Genomic DNA, 22,429 nt, shown 5'->3' with positions numbered 1-22,429 from the left:
GCGCCTAGGCCTGCATAGCACCCCACGCCAGGCTGACCCGGCCGCCGAGTTACTGGCAATGAAGAACCCATCGTTGTGGTTTCGGGTGGTCAGAGATTGGCAGGCGCCTAGGCCTGCATAGCACCCCACGCCCGGCTGACCCGGCCGCCGAGTTTCTGGCAATGAAGAACCCATCGTTGCGGTTTCGGGTGGTCAGAGATTGGCGCGCACGGCCCTCCGGCTCTTTGTGTGCAAAGTCAGTCTTCAGTTTAAGAAAATCGGGAATCTTTGTGTAAAGCGGCCTATTCTTACTGCACTGCCACAGACACATAATTACTTCCCTAGGAGTTTGTACCCCGCTCAAGCCCGTCTTGCTGCGTCGGTGTCACCCTGAGGCGTGCTTGGATTTGTCTTGCCACTCTTGCAGGTTGGCCTGGCCATCAAGCCTGGCACTACAGTTGAACACTTGGCACCTTGGGCCAATCAGATAGACATGGCTTTGGTGATGACAGTAGAACCTGGATTCGGAGGGCAGAAATTTATGGAAGACATGATGCCAAACGGAAACCAAGTTTTCTATTTATTGAGCTTAAAGCTAGTTAACAGCATGGAGCGTAGTGGCAAAGCGAATAAACCTTGTCTGGGTGTGTAAGAAGCTCTACGTAGCTGTAGCAGCTGAGTGTGGATCTCGGTGCCAACCTTTTTGTACCGTTTCTCAGGTTCAGTGGCTGAGGACACAGTTTCCGTCGCTGGATATTGAAGTGGATGGCGGAGTTGGGCCTGACACCATCCATAAGTGCGCAGAGGTAAGAGAGAAGCTGAAGCGGAGCAGCACTCGCAGTTACTGTGGCTAAGAGACTGAATCGTCCCTCGGAAAACAAAGCTTAGGAGGAACTGTATTTTGACCATTAGTTTTCAGAGGGAACAGTAAAGCATCCTTAATGTCAAAATCTACTTGAGGTCTAATCTTGTGCCTTTTTTAATAGTGGCTACTGGAGCCTCCCTTAAGCTAGAGAAGTTGTTTGTTTCTTCTTGCATGTTTGGGTAAATAGGAGCAATGATGAAGAAATTACCTATTTGGGGAAGAGCTGTCTTTTCTGAACTTGATTTGTGGTTGTAGTTAGAGGTATGTTACCTGTGTCCCACAAATAGCGCTTGTTTGCCCACCAGCCTAGAACTCGCTACGTCCTGATGTGTTTTACAGCAAGAACACTCTGTAAGAAGTGGATCTGTTCCATGTTACTGAGTGGGTGTTTAATGTCTTTCAGGCAGGTGCAAATATGATTGTATCTGGCAGTGCTATTATGAAGAGCGCAGATCCAAGATCTGTGATCAATCTTCTAAGGAATGTGTGTTCAGAAGCAGCTCAAAAGCGCTGTCTGGATCGATGAGACCTACCCAAGCAGTGTTCAAGAAGGCTCTGTGCGTGCAGGAGAACCCTTGTTTCTCATGCGTAAGGGAGGGCTGGATGAACATTAATTATGGAAACTTGTTGCTGCTGAACAGAGGAATCATTCCTTCGCTGCAATGAAGCAAGCAGCAGTGAAAAACATTCTGGCTGTCTTTCAGGGATGGAAGTGGTTTGAACCTGTCTCTTGATTCTGTGGAGGCTAATTTTATGGCACAACCTGTAACGCTGACTGGACTGAACTCAACTTCAGACAGTTTTTTGCTTGCTAGAAGAGTGTAACACCACCACAAGCAATCTCTCTTGTGGAAGACTCTAATCAAACTGCCTTCTGCTGTCTGTATTTTGTCATTTGATCTGTGCATTCCTACAAAAGTTTTCCAGTATCTATCTGCATTAAACACCCCTCTCTTGGTGTGGCAAGTCTCCTTTAAGCTGACTGTCAAAAATGAGTGGTTTTGGGGAGTAAGTTTGGGAAAAATGCAGTTCAAGAGGGCTAAAAAATCCCGCGGCTGCTAGAAATGTTCCTAGGTTTTGTTTTTATGGCATAGAAGTACTTATGTACATCAAATATCAAACAAGTCAGTGCAACATCTTACCAGGTCACAAACGGAAATACCTTCTCATTTACCTTTCAAATAGCCAGTTAAGACAACTGTGTCTGAAATGCCTGGAAGTGACGGAATTCCATAGAAGAATGTTGCTTTAAAACCCTACAGATGTTAAAAAAACTTTCTCTTGACCCACAGCCTCCTCGGTTTGTACATATGCCTGAGTAAACAATTAAGATAGTGACATACAGGAATGTTACCTACCGAAGTGGTTTCCGTGTATGTAGGTTGACATGCGCTGCATGGAGACAGCTCCCTCAAACGGCTCGACGCTCCTCTCAGTTATGAAGCCAAATAGTTCTCATACTTTCAATTTGCTTGTGCCAGCTTCACAGCCCGGCCTGTTTGGGCATGTGAAAGGTGAAGGTTACAGCCCAGTAGAGGAAGACCAGAGCAGGTCATTTTAGCTAGACCTGCCTCCCATGGCTCTAATTAGTGTTGCTGACTCCTTTAATATTTCATGGTATTCAGCATGGTATTTTTCCCCTTTAAGTTGTAATTACAGAAAGGTTGCAACAGTCTGCTGCCCCAAGGAACAGGCCAGAAGGCGCAACAGCTGCAGCCAGTCCCTTTCCACAAGGCCGAAGTCAAATCTGTTGTCCTTGCAGCACAGCTGGGCACGCGTCACCTACTGAATGCTGAGGCGGTGCGAGAGCTCCCGCAGCCCCTTCTAGGCCCAGGACCTGCGAGGTGCCCCACAGACAGGCCTCTGTTCGCTGGCTGTGGAAGAGATGGCTGCGTGGGGCACTGCCGCTGTTAAGTAGGAGGAGCTAGGGCTAATTCAGACAATCTAGACACGCGTCTGAAATGGCTAAACTACTGCTTTTTCCTGTGTGGCTAATTGTGGTTCAGGTGAACAAATGTCTTTGCTTCCTGTTTCCAGTTGCAACCCCATTTGAGAACTAGCCAAAGAAAAATGGGGTCATCTGGACCTCCTGCCCTGAAGACCTCTTTCAGAAGCGGTTTGCCAAAGGAAGGCTTGGCTAGGAAAGGTAATAGTCCAAATGGCTGTTAGATGGGTTAAAGCTTATTCGTTCTTCTGGAAAGAACCTGTGTAGTCTAATACAGTGCGCATAGAGAAGCAGTCACAGCTCTGGTGTCAGCCACAAACGGGCTACGAAAATGTTACTTTAGGATTTGGAAGTGTGACTGTTCATGCTATTGCCAGCAGTAGGACAACAGCTGTAGTAGCCTTGTCTTCTGCAGTTGACCTTAAGCTGGTTTGAAAGGGTGATCAAACAATTTTTGCTTTTTTTCCTAATTAATTTGGGGGAGGTGGACACCCGAAGTCATGCTAGTTAATTGACAGTACTATGCTTTGTTCTAAGCACAAAATCATAGGGTATGTTTTCTTTCAGAGTGTGTTGGACACCCGAAGTCATGCTAGTTAATTGATGGTACTATGCTTTGTTCTAAGCACAAAAATCATAGGGTATGTTTTCTTTCAGAGAGTGTCACTTTGTCATTGTTTTAAATCCGGTAGTTTGCACTTCCATTGACTCTCAGGAGTATTGCAGGAGAGAGCAATTACACACACAGTAAAATTACTCAATTGCTTCTTTCCGGCTAAATCCCACCCAGGTGTGTTTATGCAGCTGGCTACTACTGCAGCCGCTTTTTTTTACATATCTAAGGTTAAATCTGCTAGTGACTACAGAGCATCCATGGAAGTAACAGTAATGATACCTGTTCTTTTAATGCTTAAGACTGTTCCAGTTTCTTGCCTCTGTACATTAACAGAAGTAATCTGTTAGGCTCTATTTAGGCCTGTCCTCCTGTACTCAGTAACGTAACCCCACAGCAGAAGCCTTGTCTTCTGCAGTTGACCTTAAGCCGGTTTGAAAGGGTGATCAAACAATTTTTTGCTTTTTTTCCTAATTAATTTGGGGGAGGTGGACACCCGAAGTCATGCTAGTTAATTGACAGTACTATGCTTTGTTCTAAGCACAAAATCATAGGGTATGTTTTCTTTCAGAGTGTGTTGTCACTTTGTCATTGTTTTAAATCCGGTAGTTTGCACTTCCATTGACTCTCAGGAATATTGCAGGAGAGAGCAATTACACACACAGTAAAATTACTCAATTGCTTCTTTCCGGCTAAATCCCACCCAGGTGTGTTTATGCAGCTGGCTACTACTGCAGCCGCTTTTTTTTACATATCTAAGGTTAAATCTGCTAGTGACTACAGAGCCTCCATGGAAGTAACAGTAATGATACCTGTTCTTTTAATGCTTAAGACTGTTCCAGTTTCTTGCCTCTGTACATTAACAGAAGTAATCTGTTAGGCTCTATTTAGGCCTGTCCTGTACTCAGTAACGTAACCCCACAGCAGAAGCGCCACAGCTGCAGGACTTGAACCGAACACCGACATGAAAACCAGAAGAACTGCTTGCATGGTATCCACGGGGCCAAATAAACCCCAGGACCGTTAGATGTTGCAATACTCTGATAAAGTTTCAGCAATGAGGGAGAGCACAGTCTGGTGATACTAAGTCACATGGTCTGGAGCGGTCCAGGGTGATCCGACAGAGCAAAGGCTCTGTCTGCGCTGGAAAACAGGGTGAAAGAAACTCTGATACAGCCGAGGAAGGCTGGGCTGGGACATGTGCTCCGCGGGGTGGTACAGCGCACATCCCTCAGCAAGATAAAAAACTGCAGTAGACACACACAGAGCGCTTAATTTTAATAGAGCTTAGAAGTTTGTATTTGTACTTACATTCCATTAAGGTCCTGGATGCAGAGATGAAGTGTTTAAACCCTCATAGCAGCAGGGACAGAACGTAAGTGGCCTTAAAAAAAAAGTCTCATTTGAAGATGGTAAACAAAGCGCAAGGGGAATGGCTTGCTTTGTGAAGCTGCAACACCCCAGTTTCATGCATGGGGGGGAGCCTTGCTGCATTATGCTGAAGCTGGTATTTCAGTCAGCCTTTGTAATACCTTCAGCCACATTAGGAGCAGCACTAACAGCTGTTTCCATAGCTTAACAGCCAAAAGACAAACAGATTGGTGTGGGGTGTTTTGTTTTTTTTTTTGCCCCTGTTGTTTAAAACTGAAAAGGGAAGAAAACAAGCAGGGGTTTCTTACACATTTTATGGCTTCAAGCATGAGCCTGGCTCTGCGCTCTCAGCCTGCTCCCACCACCAGCAGCTTCCTCATGACCCCAACCTTCATGCAAAAACTGCACTGTCTGGCGGTCGGGGTCCAGCTCTGCAGGGAGAAGGGCTGCAGGCAGTAAACAAGAGCACTAGTGCCGATTCCAGCTGCATGCAGCACAGGGAAAGAAGATGAAAGGAGGGTGCTGGTCCTATGACCAAGGTCAGTTAAGCAAGTTTTTCTAACCTTGTCCCAGTAGTGAAATGGGGCTACTGAAAAACTGGGTGCCTCACTGGCTGGAGCAAAGATGCACAGAGTAGAGACAGAGAGGGCAGGGCACAGCACCTGGTCTGCTGCAAGAAGGTGGCAAATGATTAGAGGTGCCGTGGGTGAGGAGCAGCCAGGGGCTTCCCGAAAAGCACCTTGCTTGACATGCGCACACAGCGTTGTTCCCCATCTGCCCCTGCCAGATGAAGGGCTGCTGGAGGTGGGCAGGCGACGCGAGAGGAGCAAACGCAGCCTGTTCTTAGTCACCCCTCCCCGCTGGGCTGTGCCTGCCACACTTGCATGTGCTGCTCACCTGATGGCAGAGACCTGCGCGCCACCAACACCTGGAGAGCAGCCCCGTGGCGGGGACGTGGGGAGGAAGAAATGCTCTGGCACAGTCCTCCGGCCGTGCAGTCGCTCAGGCAGCTCTTTGTGTGAAAGCAGTGGCAGTTTGCTGTCACAGGTCTAGCCAGCTGAGAGGCAGATGTTAGAGAAAAGACTTCTGACGGTGGTGGGGTGGGATTATGACCAAATAGACATTTTTATAGTTTCTCCGGGGATTTTTTTTTTTCAGCCTCCTGGCTGCCCAGCCTTTCTTTGGCTAGCCTTTTTATTGCTGCCTTGTGAGGCACTAGCTGGTTCCCACAATGGCTGACAAGAACATCTAAAGAGGGGACAAAGAAAATGTGCTTACCCTTGCTCGTATTGATAACCGCTTGTGCAGCCCCTGCAGCTGGCAAGGTAACAAGCAGCTGCTTTAGGCCAGCACACTGGAGACCGACCCAAAAGCAACACAACGGTTCAACAGGACACCACATCTGGGAACTGGACAGCAGTGCAGGAACAGCTTTACAGGCCACCAGGCTGACCAAACTTGGTTAATCCAGCTCCTTTCGCACAGGTTTTTTTGGCCTCATTTTAACAGCATTCCCTTCCCACCCCCCAATCTAGAAAACGACTCTCCTCTTGCTCCTTCCCGCAAAATGCTGGATTGCATTTCCATTTCCTGACGGCCCCGTCAGGCCACGTAAGGCGGCTAGCCAGCTGGTTTACCGGGTCTGCCCCATCTCTTAAATTTGAGAAGCTCCTCACGCTGCCCCAGGGGTCAGACAGAGCAGGAAGCCCTGACCTTACAACAAAGCTGGGCGAGAGCTGGCTGGGTCAGACGTCTTAATGAATGGATACGGGTATGGAAAAGACCTGCAACGCATTTGAGACACGTAACTTTCAGAAACCTTCTCCCAGCAGCAGATGCACATGCAGGACGAGAGAGATGGAAAAATCCACCTCTGTATTCAGACGCAGGGGGGACCTTGGCCTGACAGCACCAGCGCAGCTTCCGTACGACAGCGAAGCTTAGTGCCGCTGCCACTGCAGCGTGTTTGCAAAGCCATTCTTGGGCCAGGCAGGTCTCTGTGCCAAGAGGAAGCGTTACTGCTATTCCTTCACTTCTAAAAGGCCATCAAATTCAGACTATATACAACATATATAGAAATAACTTTTAATTAAAAAACCAACCTTGCATCAAAGGTTATTGTATCAGACATTGAGGCAAGATTCAAGTTTAAGACAAACCAGTGTTAAAAAAGTGTTTAAAAAAATAATCAGAATGTGCAATAAACTACAATGTAGCAATAGGTTGTAGTGTTGAAACTTTACTGAACTGTTTTCAGATGCCCAGTGTATAATTCCTGTCATTTTGACCAAAAAAAAAAAAAAAATTGTCACTAAAACTGGGTCATCTGTCCAGTGCCATTCCAGATCTTACACGTGGAAGAAAATTTTGCACAAAAACAGAGACTCCTATAAAATTGCCTTCAACTGTCCTACACAGAAAAACTTCCTGTTCATGGATTATACCTACATTCAATGTTTAATCTTTGTTAATACCTCTTGAGATTGCAGATACATTCCAAACTACACTATTTAGATGCAAGTTTAAACAACTTGCTTTTGTTTCCTCACTGTGAACTCGCTGGGAAATTAAAAATCTATCCGGAATCACAATAGAAAGCTTTAGGGCTTTTTTCTTTATTGGTCTTCTAGATATCAATCATCTTTTCCTTTTCAGCTAGTCACCAAATGTTGGCATACTTACGAGACTCTTACAAGGCACTGTACAGAAATTTGAACAAGACTTTGTCTTTAACATATTAAAGCGAAATATTCTGAGCCTCATTAGCTACTGAAGGACTAAGGAAGTAAGATGACTCAAAACACAATATTCAAAGAGCTGCGTCACTGATTTGACTCGACTCCTTTTTCCTTCTGTTCCTCTATACCCACACGACTGAAGCAGAAACCCTACTTTCTGAGTAGCAGATATATCGGCTATTGAAATGCAGTGGTCTATTTCTATCTTATTGCTTGAGGACATCTATATGAAACATGCCCTGGCACTACTGAGAGAGCTGAATATAGATTTTAAGCTAGATGCAAGGCTTCCAGGACGCCTGCTTTGAAACGGCTGGTTCTCGCCTACCCTTATCTTACGCATGGGTTACACACATGCATTTAGAGGGGCAGATTTCTGCCCCATGGTCATGCCACACAGGAAAATAATCTGAGGCTATCGCTTCTCCCCGTTATTTTTTCAAGTAGTTTTTCTGTGTTCAGTTGAAGTTGTTGGTTAAGGTAGACAGCATATCCTGCTGCACCAGAATCCACTAGAACCAGAAATGCATTTGAAAACAAACAAAACAGAAAAGGATGATTATTAACAAATGTGGCAATATGACAACAGAAAGTGAATGGTGCCAGCAATTTATGTGCGCCCACTCCCGACACTGGGAATATTAGACTTCCAGCTTGAAATAATTACTTTCTCTTGGGGTTCAGGAAGAAGAAAGTGTTGTCTTTGGGATTTATCCTGCCTGTTACAAAGCAAGAAAGAAAATATATTATATGCAGCTAACATACACGTTTTGAATTGTGCTGTCATATGCTGTGTGAACAAGAGATTTTACCTTACACTTTTCTCCACCTTAATTGGCTTTCTTAATGAACCACATTATTCCCTGTCACCTTTGTTTTCTTGTATTGTTGATTCCCAGGCAAACGTTTTCGCAGTCTTCTGACTCTTCGGTAGATTGTTTTCTTGGTGGATGGCCATTGTCTGGCAAACCAACGGGTGTGCATGAAGTGCAGAGAGAGTCGCTGGGAAAAGCTGCACTTGACATTTCAGTCTGATTCGTTACTTGATCTTGGCACAGTAAAGCTTCTACCTCTTCATCTTTTAGTGGAAAAACTCGAAGTTCCCACAGCCCAGACTGAAAGGAATCAGAAGGGTAGGAGTGAGGGTGGAAAAAGAGAAAAGAGGGGAAAAAGGGATTTCAGCTGAGTCTGAACTGATTAGCTATGTGCAGAATGACCTGCTATCAAGTAACAAATGAGTGTCTGTCTTTACAATGTTTGCAGGGCTCTTCAGATAAAGAATATGACACTGCTAGGCACCAGCTGTCAGTGTAAGCTGGCTTCATACGGTTTTGAACTAGTAACAGAGCTACAATTGAGCAGGCACAGTACAGGAAGGGGAAGGCTCTTTTCCATGGTGCCTGACCGTCAGGATACCTGACCCCATAACGATCAGCCCCATCTGGAACCCTGGCCAACATCCCTGAGAAAAGATCCATCATCCCTGAACCGAGGCCTGCCATACTTGCCTCTAAAACATGTGCCGTGTGTGCTGCGCAATGAAATTTTTACCTGTTGCCAAATCTTGGGCTTAATTCATCAAGCATAGCAATCTAGTTCTAAACAGGAACGCTACATTCAGTCTACATGAACTAGGGCGACAGCCTGAGATTCTGATCAGTGAGACAGGAGGATACGTTCAGGTTCTTTGTTCCAGGTTAGAGATAGTGGTCACTGAAGATCTGACCAGACCCGGAAGCTATTGGAAGCACCCACCTTTGCTTCCTGGCTCTCCCTGCAGAGTTGTGCAATCCCTGAACAAACAGAGCTGTGGGCTTCCGAAGTCAAGTCGGGAACAGAGTCAGCAGCACAATGCAGCGAGGCACAGGAGCTGCCGTGGTGGTCTTTCTGTACCGAATCTTGGCTGTGTCGTCCGTCAGCATTTTTGCTGTAAGATCTAGTGCAGGATAAGAGACGAGAGTCTTTAAGAGCTACCCCCTGCCCTTTCACATCACCAGGAACAGTTTAGGTTTTCTTTTCAAAGCGTTCAGTTTCTCCATGCGTGCTACCTACATTCTACTTAAGAGCAGATGAAAACACACGTGACAACCTCGCTGTCACAAGCCAAAGCAAAGAGTGCTACGTGGAGGAGCTAACCGGATCAAACAGGGCTGGAACAGGCATGCTCTGGCTGCCGAACAGCTGGTGGCTGGTCCCACTCCCGCGCCTTGCTCCACACGCTCACCGGAATGATAATTTTGGACAGAAGTCAGTGGGTCGTGGGCTGTTCCCACTTGGGGGAACATGGCATCATTCGCAGGAGCCTGCGGAGTCCACACTGCACTGTCAGCAGACTGTGCCAGTGTAACTCAAGAAGAAACAGCAGGTTCTTGGGCTCCCCGTTCCCACCTCTGCTCTGGACTCATCCCCAAAGCAGTCAAAATAATTTAGTAAGATTAAAAATTTTGACCTCGCTTTTAATGAAAATTTGAACTAGATATAAAATACTGCCACGCATCTTAAATGCCAGGTGGAAGTCTGACCTTGCTCATGCCAATGGTAGTTTTACTTCTGAATTCAAATAGCACTAAGATTTCACCAAGGAGTTCAGTTTCAAAATTAAGGGTACATGTAGAACTTGTATTTTTCAGTACACTTTCTAAAGTTTTTTTGTGTTCAAAATGGCTTAAAATTTAATTCCTTAATACGGTTTAGCTCTAATTTTATCCTGCATTAAAAAAAGCTATCTTTGCATATATATTCATAGTGACATGGTTCACTTTCAGCAAAGTGTAGATTCAAGAATATGATAAATAGCAGAAAAAGTTATCCCAGCATTTATAGGATGCTTTTTGTCCTGGCAGATTCTGAAGCGATTTATGGGAATCATTTTCCCAGAGCCAAATTGCAGATACATCTTTATGATGTTTGCTCTTTTATGCACTACTTTTTGCAAGACTTTTAGGGGTTATATTTAATTCTGATGAGTTTTGCACCAAACAGCAAGCCTGTGATAATTAAACTTCTTCACACAATGACTTTTTTAAGCATAAGGTCCCTGCCAGAGCCCAGGACCCTTCAGTAACTCATCTCAGAATGCAGTGGACTTTCATCTAAGTCAGGTGAGTGAAGAAGGGCTCATGTTACAGTCGGTGGCTAAAGTCATAATAACTGGGAGTGGCACAAACTAGCAGAGCTGTGTTCAGTATGGGAGTAGGATTTTTATTCACTAGGTCACTAATATGCCAAATTTCCCTAAGTATGCATGCTTTGGAACTGCACAGCCTTCCCTTTCCAGCCACAAAACCAAACATACCTGGTGCTGTCCCTGACGAGTTAATTAATGAGGAGAGCCCTCATTTTCAAAGTTCTCTGTGACAGCATTTCTGAAACTGCTGCACCAACAGCCGACACCAGTGGTTCAGTAGGAACACTCTTACCAAAGTCAATACACCTGCCTGCTATTCCTTCTGGGCCAGCGGCTCTGCTCCCACAGCGACCACCTTGCTCTCTCTCTTTTTTCATACTTTGTATGACGTAAGGAAAAAACTTCATCTGACAGATCTTCTATCTGTAACGAAATACAGGGATAGCTGCTGCCATAATTATGAACATCACTAGAAACAAAGGCAGCCAATATTATATACAATTCTGCGAAGGTCTCTTCACCAACAAGAGGAGGCCAGCACAATGCATGCTTGCAGTATAAAGGCACATCAAAATACATGCATTCAGCTTACACTCTCACTGGAGCTCTAGTATATGGGATGCCGTCACTTTCACTTTATTTGTTTACATGCCTGTGGTTGATCTGAACGGATATAGGAATTATACCCCCCACGCAACTAACACATTTTTCTCTATGGTGAGAGGCAGAAAATTAAGAGGACAAGTATTCATTTGCAAATCAAGGCAGTACTAAAAGCACACAATGAAGACAAGCAAAAATTCCAGGAGTTTCCAGAGACTGCTTTAGGAGGAGGCTGCAGGATTTGCCAGGTGCTCTTTAAGCATGGAGAAATAGGCCTGAGATCAGCAAGGACTTCGATAGCTCCACATTGAGAGGAACTCAGCAAACCTGAGGTGCCGCATTCCTGGTACGAAACCAAGGAGAAAATGGTTTCTGCTTTGAAGAGACTATTTCTTAGCAAATGATTTGCATGACCCCGGTATAGCTTAAAAACGGCCCTAATATGACTACTTTAACTGCCCGTACTCAAACAAGAGCCAGCTTTTTAGGTAAAACTCCTCAGCTGTAGCTATCCCATCTGACCTTCAGTTTGAAAGAGCCGTCTTCATTTTCCCATTGGCAGCACACCGGCAAGTTTGCTCCTCAGACACGGCTGGGCGAGGAGCGCTTTGCTGCCCTCCCCCCCTCACTCCCCAGATGGCAGGACAAGCTCTTGGCTGGACCCCTCCAGCACAGCTCCGAGTTATTTCAAAGTGCTCCAAACCATTCAACCTCTTCAAAGCTCACCTAAAAAGCTAAGGCTGGAGAGAGCATACGAGTGCTGCAGCCATGGATTTTATGCCAGCCACTCCCAACTCAAAAGCAGAGAAATTCTAGGAAGAACAATTCCTGGTCATAGAAGCTGTGAAGCTGCACTGCCAGATCAGTCCTGGACAAGAATCATACCAATAATCCGGGGGCTCATGGAAAATAAATCGACTTTTTTCTATAAAGCAAAATCCTCAGTGGCGTTATACAAGTAACACCATTTATCTTCCGCTTGAGTCTGGTAAAATACAGAACTAAACGCAGAGTCCTCACTGTAGCGCCAGATAGAGCCATACAATATAGGTTACACTGTCAGCTGGAAGTACTCCACTCCGGACAACTAAAGGTCCTGAGGTTTTCTGCAGAAGCCATCCTTTGTATCAAGTCTTGCAGCACCGAGGTAGTTCACGACCATTATGGGTACAAATGCAAAGTATTACAATGCATTTATGCTGCTGTAAGCAGACCTGGTAGCGGCACTCAGCTTGCCAGAGAGCACATTTCCAACCCAGTCATGAACTGCGGCCCCACAATGAAATTTAACTGGGCCAATGAAAAGGATCCCAAAGACTTCGGCATGATCAGAATCGGCCACACGACCTGCTTGGTAAAACCGTCGCTGCCTGATTCCTCCCCAGCCCAGCACTCAACAGGAACCTTCAGACAAACAGGCCTGTTTGCCCATCTCATGACTGCTTTTTGAAGACTCCTCATTGTTTTTATTTATTTATGTTAAACACAAACCACATTGTTAGCTGCTGGTTTCCTTTCATGCAAGCCAACTTAATGGGTTTCCTCCTCTCTCTGGAATTCACCAGCTCTGTCACTTGGATGGCATCGGTACGGGGCTGCATCTCAGTTCAGATTCTGTCTTTCCAAGGTCAATGATGTATAGCGTGAAAGTGAGAATTTTATTAACTACAAAAGTGCTATTCCCTCAGGGAAAATTCAGGATTTTTCTGTGTGCTCAGATTTCCTTTGAAGTGGAAACAAAAGATAATTTTGAAAGAAAAACTTAAGACTTTGAAAATACTTTTCTTAGCAAATTGCCAAAACTTTTCATGCTGGGAAGAAACTTCATTTTAACAAGCTTCCTTTCAAAAATCAAAGTCCACATTCCTCTCTAAGCAAAGAGTTTTGAAAAATACAGAAATAAGCCTTACTGTTCCTTTTGCACAGCTGATGATAGCAGATTTAACTGCTTGTTTATTTAAAATGAGTTTTACCCTATTGCATTGAAAACTACCAAGTAATACATTTTCTTATTTAAAAATTACTCTTTGTTCTATGGATAAAATCACATTACATCAGAGTAAAAGGTCTCTACTTGGTTCAGTACAGCCTCTGCCCCTCTCCTGGTTTGTAGCACTTTATATATATTTCCTCCACCAACTTTAGGTTAATTTAAAGTTGCTATAACTGGAAAATTTGGTATTTCCCCCCCCCGACTAAGGTTAGTTTGAAAAAGGACAGAAGAACTGTCGTTCCTCAGTGGATGGATCTGGCAGTGATGTTGAGAAAAAAGACTATTAGGAAGGCCTGTTGGTGAGGCATGTCTAACGACTTCACTCAAAGAAAAAGACTTAAAGCCAACTAAGATTTGGACTCCCCCCATCGTATCTAGTTAAGCTACAAGACACTGTGCATTAATGTTGAATAGCACCAGGAATATTTCTGAAAGGTTCTCAAAACAACAAAGTCTGTGTTTCAGTCTTTGGCTTCACGGGAAACACTGAGTCATAAGCCATGAAAACACTTATGCAAAACTAGTTACACACAGAATTACTTCAAAGTATTTGTCATTACTAAAGCAACTACAAAATAAACTTGAACGTTACTTTACAACCATGCCTTGCCAGAAACTTTAACCTGGACAAAACAAATTAAAACCAAAATAAAACAGGAAAACCCGTGCCACACCCTCCCATGCCTTAAAGCAGTAACAGACTGCAAATTCACACATGCAAACCAGGAAACTCAAACGCTGTATTTCCAAAATCTAAGTATTTTTAGAGCAAGTAATTGAGCAGACATAGATAGTAGATTAACTTTTGCATTGCCCAACTGTTACGTTTGTCCTTGTAAGGCAAAATTTCCAGAAACAAAAATTAGGCACCCAAAAAAGGTAAGCTTTTTGTACTTAAATAAAGGCACAGTGAATAGGCCTGATTTTCAGAAAGTGCTGAGTTCCCATCCTTGGAAGTGGTGTTCCTGTAGAACATGACAAATTTGGGACCCCATATTTTTTTGTAACTTGTGGAAACTTTGGGTGCAAGCCTATTGCACGGATCCAGGTTGCTGCATTGAAAGTCTTTAAATGAAGAAGAGAGAGAAGGGAAAGGAAAAAAAAAAAGATAACAAGTGGAAGAAATCCCCAACTTCTGCTTGACACAAGGACAACTCCAAAAGTTTTAAATTTAGCCACGCAGAAGATAGGCAAAGAAGATAGAAAAGAAACTATTATACAGTACCACCACAGGCTGCTATGCAGTGGAAAGCAAAGAAAAAGCTTACTTCATATAAAAGCAGAAAGTACATTTTGCACTCTCTTGTCCTTCACAAGTGATCTGCTGAAGCTTGCCTTGATTTCAGTACAAGGAACAATTTCAAGAGCATCAGAGTGTGAGTGCAGAAAATGCAAAAAGGTAATGCTGCTGTTTTCTCATGTCTTTTTTCGAACTTAGTAACAAATCTATCTCGGCCTAAAACCTAAAGCAAGGAAGTGGAAGAATTATGATCAGACAACCACCTTTTCTCAGTACTCTGAAAAACATCCAAACCAATTAACACGATCCCAAAAGAAGGGGGGAAAATTGGCAAAGGTTGATTTAGACAAACAAGATCTTTAGCATTTTTTTCTTGTCTGACATCTCTCCTCTCTCATTCTACCAGCAGCTGACAGACAATACAGAAGCACTGGACCACAGCAGGAGGCAAAAGCTGCTTTATTGTTAACTCAAGTTATTTCCTGGCCAAAGGATGAATCATACAGGATCAACTAGTCATGCCAAACACAAACGTACTGGGAGGGCTACTAAACGAGCGATTAGCCCATGAACTTCACAAAGAGACACCTTGAAGTCCGTGCAGCAAAATACGCTAAAAGAATGTGAGACAAGTCATCCGTATGGGATCTGAAATCTAAACAAGAAATCCAGAGTCCTCCAAGCAAGTCTCTTGAAGCCCTGAAGGCAAATCACTGTTGAAATTCTTTTTTTTTCCCCCACAGATACCAGAATGAAGAGAGAGCAAGGAACAGTAGGTTCTCAAGGGACAGTGCGCCCTTGCTGCCTTATTAGTTATTCTCCAAATGGTTTAATTAAATATCCTTGCAGGAGAGTTCTCCTATGTATGTAATTTGACCTTCTCACTACAAAAGAAGATCAGGCATGTTTCCTGCTGGCAGAGATAGTACCAAACCAAAAGGTGGTGGTGTAGGTGACATAAATCTGACCTCCAGATTTCACAAGAATTTCTCAAGTGCATGTGAAAAGGCAGGGACTGCTACCCAAATGCAATCTTTTTCTACTGCTAAGGCACTCAAACCCTGGTTGTAGAGATTCTCTGAAAAAGGAGCTCAAGAACAGCTATTGTGTATAAAGGTAGAAATAGAAGTCCTACATTACAACAGTTGATAGTGGCCTATAGCAGAGACTGGAGGGAGACTAGAGATGTCCAACGGACAGCAAAACTGGCAGGTTTCTGGAAAAGGAGCCACAAAAAGATGGGAAGGACAGAAAACCAACCTAGAGACCAGACCGGCTGGTACGTTCACACTGGGGTTAGGAAATGCCTTGAACCCCTGATTAGGGGAGAAAGGAACCCCCAGCTGCAAAGTCCATGGACATTCCCTGGAAGAAAAAGGTAGATTCTTACGTCTGGAGGAAGCAATAATAGCACATGAAGTGCAAACTTAGCTCAACAGGCAAGCAGGAAATGCTGAAGGTTACTTGTTCCTGACAAAGCAGAAAGAAGAAAAGTTTGCTCCCAACAGGAGGGTTGCAGGAAAACGAACACTGAGAAGCAAACTGAGGAAACCTGCTGGGCCCACAGGCAAAATGCCAAATTACCTCCTGAAGAGCCACAGGCCATGGGAACTGGCCGTGAAAGAAGAAGATGAGAGAGGACGGACATTATAGAACAGGTAGTCCCGAAGAGACAGTCACACTGGGAGACCAGCATCACAGTGCCCAGGAGCAGGGGAGGCGGAGGCCTGCCCAAAGGGACCCTTTGGGAGCGCTGCCCGTGCTGACAGCGAGGGACAGAAGAGCCAAACGAACAAGTGAACAATGGTTATTAATGGAGATACTCGCATTTCTGTCACCCACCATACGGTCAAGTAGGTTGGGATAAGATACATTTTCACAATCCGATACTTAATACTTCATTTTTGAAATCTGAAACTTACTAGGATTTGCATGAAGTCAGTGACTTTGCAAAATATATACCAATTATCCCAATTATATCTAGTTTAATTAAAAACTGGTAGTTTAATTAAAATACAGCCTACCTCTTCTTCATCTGTATGAGATCTTTCTAAAGGTTGAAATTCAACAACTCTCCAGCTAGAAATGAGACAAAGAAAGTCAAATTAATTTACCTAAATGCTGTTTCATTATATTTTTAGTTACTCCTTCTTCAACACTGCTCATGCTTCAAAATTTCTTTCAAATAAAATAATTTCAAATTTAAGGTGCTGATAACAGATTTTTAGATTTTCCGAAATTTAGATTTTCCTTTCCTAACCCAGTATCTAACCTTCCTTTTCCCAACACAGTCTTTAAGCTATCCAATAGAGTCTTAGTATTTTTAGCTTTAAAGATAATATAAAAGCAAATACAAATTAGAGACTTAAAATACGGAACAATTGCATTTAGCCATTTCAGGCAATTTGCTAGTAAGCCACTGAATTACAGCACAGGAGACCAATTACCCTGTTTTAGCAATCTAAAGATATTCTTTTTCTACCAAAAAAAAAAAAAAAAGAAAAAAAAAGGCATGTCTCTAGAATCATTAGAATCATGGATTATAGGTTCACATTGTATGGAAAAAATTAAGCTTATTCTACTGTATCAGAATGGATAAATTTTAAAAATATATGCTAAAACCATTTCTGTTGAATTCACTGAAAATAGTTAACTATTTTCTTATGAACCATAACACACAAAAAAGACAGCAACCTCCAAATAATCGTTCAGAGCACGTCAGCCTAATGGCACATTTAAGGCCACGAACATCACTACAATTAAGAGGATATAAACCCACTTCTGTTTTGAGCCAGTTTGTGCATCTGCCACCTCCCTGTGTGTATCAGACTATTTCCCTTGTGCTATCAGCTGTCCAGTCCTCCCACCACTCCAGTCACACAAATTGAAGTATAGAGAAAAAAAAAACCTGAGCGCATGAAAAGATCATCTTAATATTATAAAATTATCTAACTACACGTTAACGATATTCTTAGTTAACATTCTCATGTTCATTTTGGTATCTTCTTCACAACTAAGGAGGTCATGACAAACCTTGGGGTAAGGATTTCTTTGTACTGTAGTTTCTCCAACTTTGATGGTGCCACCAGCGACATTGGAATAACAATGTTGTCTATGTCATAGGAGCTCTCACTTCTCAATCTCCTCCTGGAGTTATGCTGTATAATATAATCAATACAAGAGGAGATTCATCAGCTCAAATCATAGGAACTACATGTTAGCTAAGAAACATTAGAACTGCACGAGGAGAAAGTCTGTAACTGGAACACATTTTCTAGTGGCTTAATGACTTCTGACTTCCCCCTCCCCCGGATGGAATCTCAACAAATCTTAAAACTCTCATCTCTGAGATTTACTTCTTGCTGGCGTAACTCTTACTGAAATCAGTGGGAGTTTCCCTTCCTTGATTTCACATACAGTTAATTCTGAAATACTTATGAGAACTTAGAAGAAGTTAATGGTGCCTTCTTCATGATGTTCAGTCTACAAAGATGACCTTCTATAATCTACCTACTAACCCGTAACCCAAGTGGTTCTTCAGCATGATACAATTAAGAATTCCAAAAGAATGAAGCTACACTTAGCAGTGAAGAACAGCCTACATGGAAAGTGGTTTTCTGAAAGACATGCAAAAGACAGTAACTGAATTTCTTTGCTGTGATCACAGGATTCCTGGTGGTGGTCTCTGCCCACTAGTGCATGGAACCTACATGGAAGTTCCTAGATTACAGGAGAAAGTTTAGTTTGAAATCATGATACATTCCATATTTCAAGATCTCAATTTTTAGCTGAACGTTAATGGAAACAGTCTATTCTAAAATGCTCCTTTAGGTGTTCTTTGACAATGGTCTACTCAAGCAAGGGAAAAAAGGAGGAGCGTGCATTGTCAAAACTACATTGGGGATGCAGATTTAAACTCAGCTCTCCAGGAGTCATCACGAGATTGAAACATGACAACTTACAGAGCACCAGTATACCACTAGGCTTAGCAGAACTGTGGGACTGAAATCGTAATATTATTATGAAATTCTCAACGAATTCCAATAAAACAAAGTGTATTTCTGCAGGGAATTCACTGAACCAGAGCTGTGCTGCTCCTCAGCAAATTTATATACCAGAAACTTTGCCTGTAGTTCTGCAGAAAAGTTTTTAAATAGTGAAGCTGAGAGTTAACAAATTCTGTGACTATATTTGCACCCTGAGGCCATTTTATGTAGCTGCACCAAGAAAAAAGGGTCATTAAGAGCTCTTGTGTAAAATTGGGAACATAAATCACAGTATATTTAATGAAATTTAGGGGGGGGGAAAAAAACCAAACAGAAGGCCCAATGGCAGTAAACCGAACGTACACTCCAGTTATATGATCTGCAAAATTCTTTTACAAGCAATTATCTGTTTTAGGAACACCACATACCCAATCTGGAATAAATTACTTAATGTAATCCACTTAATTCACTGTAAAAATGCTTTGTACTATAATTTAACACTAAATTAGATGTAAAAGGCATGTGGTTTTGGATTATTAATTTGCACAACTTCTGTGGATATTTCAGTTAAGACAGTGTTACATTTTTGGTTTACCTGTGATGAAGTGCTATGAGTGGGCCTAGACATCGCGCTGACATTGGTCACGGCAGCAAAACTGCTATGGGATTCTGGTTCTGCATGTTGAAAGGAGAATGTCTCAAACCTAGCGTTACGTTCGCCTGTCACAAAAAATAATAATAAAAAAATGCATACCAGCTGTTGTCCATTAGACTAAAGATATTTTTCCATACAGTAATAGTAAAGTCATTTGTAGAAGTCCACAGCTAACCACTTACAATTTAATGAATACTAAAAAAAGCCATCTAAGTAAACACTTGTTATTCATCCTGTCATTGTTGTTCCACAAAACTCATCCCTCTCCTTCTACGAAGGATTTCTTCTCATGGAACCAGCTTCATAAGGGCAAATCCTACTTCTTTTCTCAGAAACTGCCATAGACTACACACACAGCAAATGCAATCGGACTTAGAGGAACGCTCCCCAGGGTTCCCTAACAGCGTTTCCCTAGCTGGGCTGCACCTCACCAACGTACCAGTTCATTAAGCCCTCACTGACGGTTTCTTCCTTGATAAATGATAAGACAAAACTGGCAGCAAGGGTAACAAATAAAATTAGTTTCTGGATCTCCATGTGGTCCACTGCTCCAGACAAATTGTAATTCTTGTTTACGCCTACTCAGTCCCAGTTTAAGCAGCATTTAGGGGGATGTAGAATTTAACCACCTGTGTCCTGCTTTCCTTCTACCTTAATTTCCAGTAAGAAAAGAGAACTCAGATTTAATATGCCAACTAATAAAAAGAATCAGTGTATTCCAACATGGAAAAAGAGGTAAGACTGATCCTAAAGACTGTATTGCACAGGCTGGGTCAAGGACATGAACTCTCATCTCCCAGGCAGCTCTGCAACTCCCTGGCACACAGCTTTTATTTTTGGCCTTGTTCATCAGGCTGACCTTCCCCATGGATAATTTCTCCTAGACAGAGCCCAAATTAGGAATAAATATGTAGTACTATACCCGTAGCACTAATAAGCTAGAACTTCTGCTGCTGCTCACAAATATACCACATAGCAGTTTTCTGGCATTGGGAAGCTACGATCCTCATGATAAAAAGATTGCTTTTTTCTTCCCTTAACTCAAAGAACTAAATAATATTGGCAAAAGGCTAATTGCAACTTCAAAAGGTTTATAGCAAGAAGTTTTCTCTCTTACTAGTGCTCCCAAGTAACTCCCACATTTGTTGATCTCTGTGTGCATGACTGTACACTTGGGGAAACAATGTGATTGCAAGAAACACTGTGTCAGCATCTGCCTTTTGCGGACCAGCAACTGGTTAGGGGAGAGGGTGACGTGGAAAAAAAGGATCACTGATGGCAAGAGGGGACAGGGCACAGAACCCCCCGCAGAGAGAGGCACAGAGCATAAGAGAAGACTGTACAGCAAAGGGGAGGACTGTAATGCACGAGGGGAATGATGCATAGAAAAAAACTTCATTTAAATCAGAGACAGTTTTTAGTCTGTCCAAAACCACCTTTTACTCTCTCCCATAACTTTCTAATCAATAGAGTTTTTTGGTTTGGGGTTGTGGTTTTTTTTTTTAAAATAGATCATAATTTTTTGTTAAATCATCTCTGCAGTAATTGCCATATCTCCACCTCTATTGCAAGATTACACTAGCAGTTTTACCTGGATATGCAACAGAAGTGTATTTTTCCACAATGTTAACTGATCACTTACATCTTTTAATTCTTTCTTAGGCGAAATTTTAAACTAATATAGTTTGTCCTCTTACTCAGCGATTTATTTCCTTCAACTGTCTTGTGAGGAATTTTGCCAAAAGTTTTCCAAAAGTTCACATAAATGAATCTGTAACAGAATCTGTTAGGTTTTACATTCTAATATCCTGGAGAGGTAAGATGCTATTTATCTTTACAATGGTACGCTGAATTTTTTGTCCCTAAATTATCACATTATTCTACAGAACTTTAAGGGCACTTTTCTATTAACTTACCAAGTGCTGAAGTAGAGATTCAATGGCTTAAAATATAAAGATAACAAGGGTGAACACACTAATTATAAGCACTGGGTACCCACAAGTCCTCTTAACAGTCTGGAAGGAAACCAGAACCACAAATGACAGTATACAACAAACGAAACATAGCTGACCAAAGATGCCAGGAATAGTAAATGTTTGGTTAGGCACATGATTTGACAGATAACTTTGCAATTCAGTCTGTTTCACTGACTACTATAAAAAAAACCCCTTCATATTAAAAATAATGACACCCAGTATTAGAAAAACACAGCTGGACTGCTGAGCAGTTTCCTGTAAGAGTATTCCAAAAATAAAATAGAGAAGCTTGTCTCATTTTGTAATATATACTCAAGAAGAAAGAGAAAGATTACTATGCTTTAAAATAGCACATTATTTTCGTGGTGTCGTAAGTCCCTTTCTTCACTCCTGTAAAGTTTCATACAGTATCCTTTTTGGTGACAACTTAAAATTAATTCTCAAAGCCCAGTGATAAACTAATTTATACAGTACATATTTTTAAAGAGGTAGTGCCATCTTAAACAATACCATTTTTCTCTTACCTACTGCTGTCTCACTTAGATGTCTTTTCTTTCTTCCCTCTGACAGCTGGTCAGATGTTCCTGACACTGACTGAGATTTGGAATTAGATAAACAGCCGCTGCTCCATTGTTTGACAGAAACGTTATGTTGATTATAGTCTACAACAGAAAAAGCACCTATTAAGTTGAAAACTTATTTTCCATGGGTGCAATTTACAGGCAATCTCAACTGCTGAACTATTTATAATGGAAAAAAACAGACTTCTGAGAGGAATCCAAATAGTAAGCAGTACTGCAGTCAGGCACCTGTGTCTGCAGAGAACCCACGCTCCAAACTCCCCCCACTTGTATTACTGCCCTCCTAAGGCTCTGATGGGATCATTTCAGCGCAACATTTCAGTGAACCTGACGCTGTGGTCTGGGAAGAGATTCCTCTTCCACCTAAAGTCTTAGCCCGTTACTTTCTCTGATAACCTGCTTTGTGGTAAGTTTGTAAGTTGAACCTCTTCAGGGCAGAAAGTACTGGCGAATGAATGAAAAACAGTCTTGCAAATATTAAAATATTTTGCTTTACATACCATTGTCTGGAGACACTTTAAACTCCACTCCCAAAGATGAGGTATCAGCAGGTTCTCCTTTGATGTCATCCTTCCTTAATAATGTTTCAAAGTATATGTGAAGAGGAGTATCTAACAAAAAAAAAGAAATCCGAAGGGAATGCAGTCTATATCAGAAAGATGGCAACCTATGAGCCAATGAATTATGCATCATCACTAAAGGTCTAGGAATCGATTACACAACACTATGTAATATAATCTATGAGCAATATTGCTGC

At 42.5% G+C, this 22,429-nt stretch overlaps 2 protein-coding genes across 2 annotated transcripts in view; one reads left to right on the top strand and one right to left on the bottom strand.

Moving 5' to 3' along the window:
* The first annotated feature begins 161 nt into the window (after positions 1-161).
* On the top strand, positions 162-1,806 carry LOC104080076 (ribulose-phosphate 3-epimerase-like). Its single transcript, XM_009582347.1, has 4 exons — positions 162-269; positions 407-550; positions 699-785; positions 1,248-1,806. The coding sequence occupies exons 1-4, from the start codon at positions 162-164 to the stop codon at positions 1,368-1,370; spliced, it is 462 nt and encodes a 153-aa protein (XP_009580642.1). The 3' UTR covers positions 1,371-1,806.
* A 6,374-nt stretch (positions 1,807-8,180) lies between these two features.
* Positions 8,181-22,429, bottom strand: part of LOC104070684 (KAT8 regulatory NSL complex subunit 1-like protein) — a gene marked incomplete at its 5' end in the record, with an annotated part of 37,994 nt that continues 23,745 nt past the window's right edge. The window contains 8 exons of the mRNA XM_009582336.1: positions 8,181-8,626; positions 9,267-9,447; positions 10,949-11,061; positions 16,499-16,553; positions 17,508-17,632; positions 19,056-19,180; positions 21,616-21,753; positions 22,173-22,283. Coding sequence (XP_009580631.1) covers positions 8,378-8,626; positions 9,267-9,447; positions 10,949-11,061; positions 16,499-16,553; positions 17,508-17,632; positions 19,056-19,180; positions 21,616-21,753; positions 22,173-22,283 — 1,097 coding nt within the window. The remainder of the gene's footprint in view (positions 8,627-9,266; positions 9,448-10,948; positions 11,062-16,498; positions 16,554-17,507; positions 17,633-19,055; positions 19,181-21,615; positions 21,754-22,172; positions 22,284-22,429) is intronic.

This window comes from Fulmarus glacialis, unplaced genomic scaffold, assembly GCF_000690835.1.
Source record: "Fulmarus glacialis isolate BGI_N327 unplaced genomic scaffold, ASM69083v1 scaffold8340, whole genome shotgun sequence".
NCBI lineage: Eukaryota > Metazoa > Chordata > Aves > Procellariiformes > Procellariidae > Fulmarus > Fulmarus glacialis.
The sequence above is the reverse complement of the archived record's forward strand: the minus strand, read 5'-3'. Positions and strand labels throughout refer to the sequence as shown.

Coding starts and splice junctions, on each gene's coding strand:
- LOC104080076 (XM_009582347.1), top strand. CDS start 162: ATGAAGAACCCATCGTTGCGGTTTCGGGTGGTCAGAGATTGGCGCGCA. Junction 551..698: donor TGATGCCAAACGGAAACCAA/GTTTTCTATTTA, acceptor ACCGTTTCTCAG/GTTCAGTGGCTGAGGACACA. Junction 786..1,247: donor CCATCCATAAGTGCGCAGAG/GTAAGAGAGAAG, acceptor AATGTCTTTCAG/GCAGGTGCAAATATGATTGT.